The following is a 3,940-nucleotide window of genomic DNA, read 5'->3' as shown; positions in this document are numbered from 1 at the left end:
AAACTTGCCCCCCAGGTCATTGCCCGACCTGAGCCACGGTGTGCCCCAAAATACTCCTACACCTATTCTTCCCAATGGACACATCCATGCAATTCATACCGCTCTGGGAAACGGTGGACGTACTAAGCTCAGCTGTTGTGTGCACAGAGTAATTTCAAGAAACAGCAAAGGAAACTTGAGATGCAAATTGAGGGTGGAGCTGACAGGCACCAACCCCAATGCTGGGTGTTGCCTGGTTCCAGCTGAAAAGAATGAAAGCTGGAAATGCTCAGCACCTATGAAAAGCAGGTTCATGTGTGCATTTTCTCATTTTGCCTTTAGTTTAGATCTGTTATCCTCTGGCTTTCCATTTTAGTCATCTGTTTATGTTGTGCTTTGTCTTATTTCAGTTTTATTGTTGACACTGAACTTAGAGAGGTGACTTAGGATGCTAGAAATTGCACACAGCAACTGCGCCAAAGGAGAAAAAATATTTTTTATAGACTGCATCACTTTGACGTTAGTGATTAACCAAAGCCTCACTGAAATGCTGGAAAGATGGTCTCTATTCTGTACAATTTTGTTCCAGAATTGTAGAAAAGCTGTCTCTTTACAAATAAATTTTCTGTACCAAAGTATGTCTTCTGGTTTTCATTACCACATAACAATTTCCTTCTTCTTTTACTTATCAATTGAATTCAGAGCATATTGATCCTTGGCCATTGGCATTCCATATTTCTTTTTTGAGTACAAATGTCAAAAAATCCCAGTAACACTTTTCTACACAATGTCATTAAACATGTGCTGAATGTGTGACACTCCCTAGGACCAGCCTGAGTCCTTGGGAGCTGCTGCTTGCAACAGCAGTCCCTGCAAGGGCTCAGGTAATGATCAGCTCCTAATTTGCCACGTACATCTCAGGACAGATCAACTTTCCCTACTTTGCCCCAAGCCCCAAAGCAAAACATGAATCTGGGTGCAGCAGACAGGGTGGAGAAATGCACAGCCCACGCACAGCCCTCTGACACACTCTGCAGAACTTCCCTGAGGTCACAGGGGGAAGGATGCCCTTGGGCTGCCCACAGATGACAGCACTCATGAATGCACTAGCCACACTGCAGGGTGCATGCTCAATGCATCACCCAGAGCATCATGACTGACTGGTGGGAACAGGGTGCAAAGTATGAATAGGAAAGAAATACACCACTGGTTGCTCTCTCACTCATCTATAGACTTCATAAAACAAGAAGTAGAACTTCACCTTTCAAACCTGTCTTTTGTGATTAAGCTAATAATTTTCTCACAACTTCCCTACGTAGCAGTTCAAAAGACATTTCTCAGAGAACTATTCAGAGCTTCCACAAATGATTTAGTGGATAGATTACCATCTAACATTTCACATCATCTCTCAGTTAGAGACATAATTGCAGTCACAGTAAAAAACAAATTCAGACAAAAAAAAATCATTCATGCAATGCAGATTCTTTAATTTGGATGCAAAATGCAATAAACAGTGTCAGCAAGAAACAAAACAAAAAGGAAAAAATGAATTTGGAGCGGGAAAATCATAAGGCTGCAGCAAGGCACAACCCAGGGCTCCACCAGAAAGATCCCCTCCCGCCCTCTTGTGTTTCAGACAGGGAGTCTTACAGCCTGGCAGAACCAGGGAAACCCTCATCCGAGGAAGACTACAGCTTCGTTGTGTTGCAGGTAGGAGGGGAGACTTGGAAGCCCTAAAGTTGCCAGCATAAGATCTGCAAGGTTACTCTGTGCAAATAAGCAAGGATCATACAGACCCAGTAGCTGCTTTGCCACAGCCTAAAGAGGGGCTGCAAGCTCTGCTCTGCATCTGGTGGTAGAAGACGAGAGATGCGATGTGTGGAGACCCAGGGCAGATGCGGCACTGAACTCTGTGGATATTTGGGGCTTAGCAGGGTCCACAGTTGCCATTGAGGTACCTGTGGCCTCGGCCCCAGCTCCCATATCCACAACCGCCAAATCCTCCATAGCCCCCATAACCTCCATAGCCCCCATATCCTCCATAGCCCCCACAGCTCCCATAGCCTCCATAACCCCCATAGCCCCAAAGGCCTCCATAGCCACCATAGCCACCATAGCCTCCATAGCCCCCATAGCCCCCATAGCCTCCAAAACCACCACGGCCTCCAAAAGTGCCGCCGTAACCCCCGCCAACGCCGGGAGCTCCCGCTGAGCCAACAACACTCTGCTGCGGGAAGGAGCTGAGGATGGGCCCGGGGAAGGTGATCACCGAGGGTGGCGGCTGGATCACCACCGTGGAGTCAGGGCACTGCCGCACGCAGGGCTCGTTGCAGGTGTCAGCCAGCGGGGCCGGGGCGGCCACCCCACAGGAGGTGTTGCACAGGCTGGTGCAGGACATCCTTGTGTTCAGCAGGTGATGCTGCAAGAAAAGACAGAGCTCCGGGTCAGTGTCAGGCCCAATCCCAAAACCCTCCTGTCTCTCTCACACTTGGAACCTGTGTCCCAGGACAGGCTCTGGATCCTCTCCGGCAGTCACAGCAAGAAGAGGCTCCACAGTTCAAATGCTGGTATAAACCAGTGTTTGCCATGGTGCGCCCTGGGCCTGGCTTGACCAAAGGGAACAGAAAATCTCCCTCAACCAAAGCAAATGGAAAATGAACATCTCCCAAAGGATTTGAGTCTCTTGGTGTACTCAGAGCATTGTACCCACAAGGTTAAATTCCCATCCTTTCCATAGCTCTGGAACAGCACGATCCCATCCTTACTATGCCCGATGAAAGCGTGGTGGAGCCCCAAGCAAACGATGCCTCAGGAAAGCCACTGCTGAGGAAGGAAAGAGGGAGGTAAGACTTGCACTTACCACAGTGATCAGAGAGGCAAGTGGGAGAAGATGGATAGCCAGCTGTGAAGCCCTCAGCTCTTATATACATGTCGCCGACTGACCGAGGAATCGCCCAAGGCGTGGTGGTAATAACCCCATGTGATCATGAGATCAAGCGGACAAAATTCATGACATAAATAGCGATATGAGATAATTAAGTGCCTCCTCATTGGGGACACTGGAACACAAATGTGCCCCGGAGAAAAAAGAGGTAATGGGAGGGACAGGACATGACACATCATTACATCAAAGACAAGGCGTTACTGTAGCTGAACTCGCGGCACCAATAAACCCCAATCTGTCCCTAATCCTTCACTTTGCTTGCACAGAAGAATTCTGGGCATCTTGCAGAAGATTGCTGTTCCCAACCACGCCACACTCAGCACAGCAGAGCCAGGCGCCCATGGCCGGCAGTGCCCAGCGTGCCTCTGCCTGTGCCTGTGGGGAGCACGGCCACGTGCAGCCTGGCTCTGGGTGGGCGCTCGGCCAGCCTCTCCTGGCACAGCCCTCAATGCCCCGCTGAGTAATTGAGCTCCTCCAGAGAGGGCTTGGCGAGAACCGTGCTCACAGGCATGAGGCTGAAGGAGCCGACACTGACATGGTCCCTTTGATGCCCTTCTTCTCCTCCGTATATGCCCCCCACATTCAGAGGTCTCCATGCTCTATCCTACTGCCATGCCCACTGCATCTCAACCAGCCTCTGTGCGCTTGAGGTTTTGCTATGCGTGGGACCGGTCCCCTCTACTCTTTGCATGGCTGCCAAGTGAATCCAGGACCTTAACACCTCTACAGCCTTAGAGGTGGGCAATTAACAGAGATATCTGTGGACCCCATGACAATGAGATGCTGTTGCTGGCATTCAGAGATGGTGGAAATTTGGAAGTCACTTCAAGCATGTGGAAGGGCTTCTCCATGTGCCCAGCGTCCCGGTTCCTCTGTTTACCAGTCTGTAAGAGAAAGGTAATGACAGACGTGATTGCTATGCCCAGGATGGCAAAGCACTTCTGCAAGATGCTTACGACTTATCCACACAGGGAGCTTGAGGATTAGGGAGAGATTGAGGTCTATTGTGATGCGAGT

At 49.7% G+C, this 3,940-nt stretch overlaps 1 protein-coding gene across 1 annotated transcript; it reads right to left on the bottom strand.

The window, feature by feature from the left end:
• Positions 1–136: 136 nt before the first annotated feature.
• On the bottom strand, positions 137–2,388 carry LOC308055044 (uncharacterized protein). Its single transcript, XM_080368619.1, has one exon. The coding sequence runs from the start codon at positions 2,375–2,377 to the stop codon at positions 1,907–1,909; it is 471 nt and encodes a 156-aa protein (XP_080224745.1). The 5' UTR covers positions 2,378–2,388; the 3' UTR covers positions 137–1,906.
• Positions 2,389–3,940: the final 1,552 nt, after the last annotated feature.

Source organism: Falco punctatus (genome assembly GCF_963210335.1).
Source record: "Falco punctatus genome assembly, chromosome: 18".
Taxonomy (NCBI): Eukaryota; Metazoa; Chordata; class Aves; order Falconiformes; family Falconidae; genus Falco; species Falco punctatus.
Note: the sequence above shows the minus strand (reverse complement) of the source record. Positions and strands in the feature narration are given on the sequence as shown.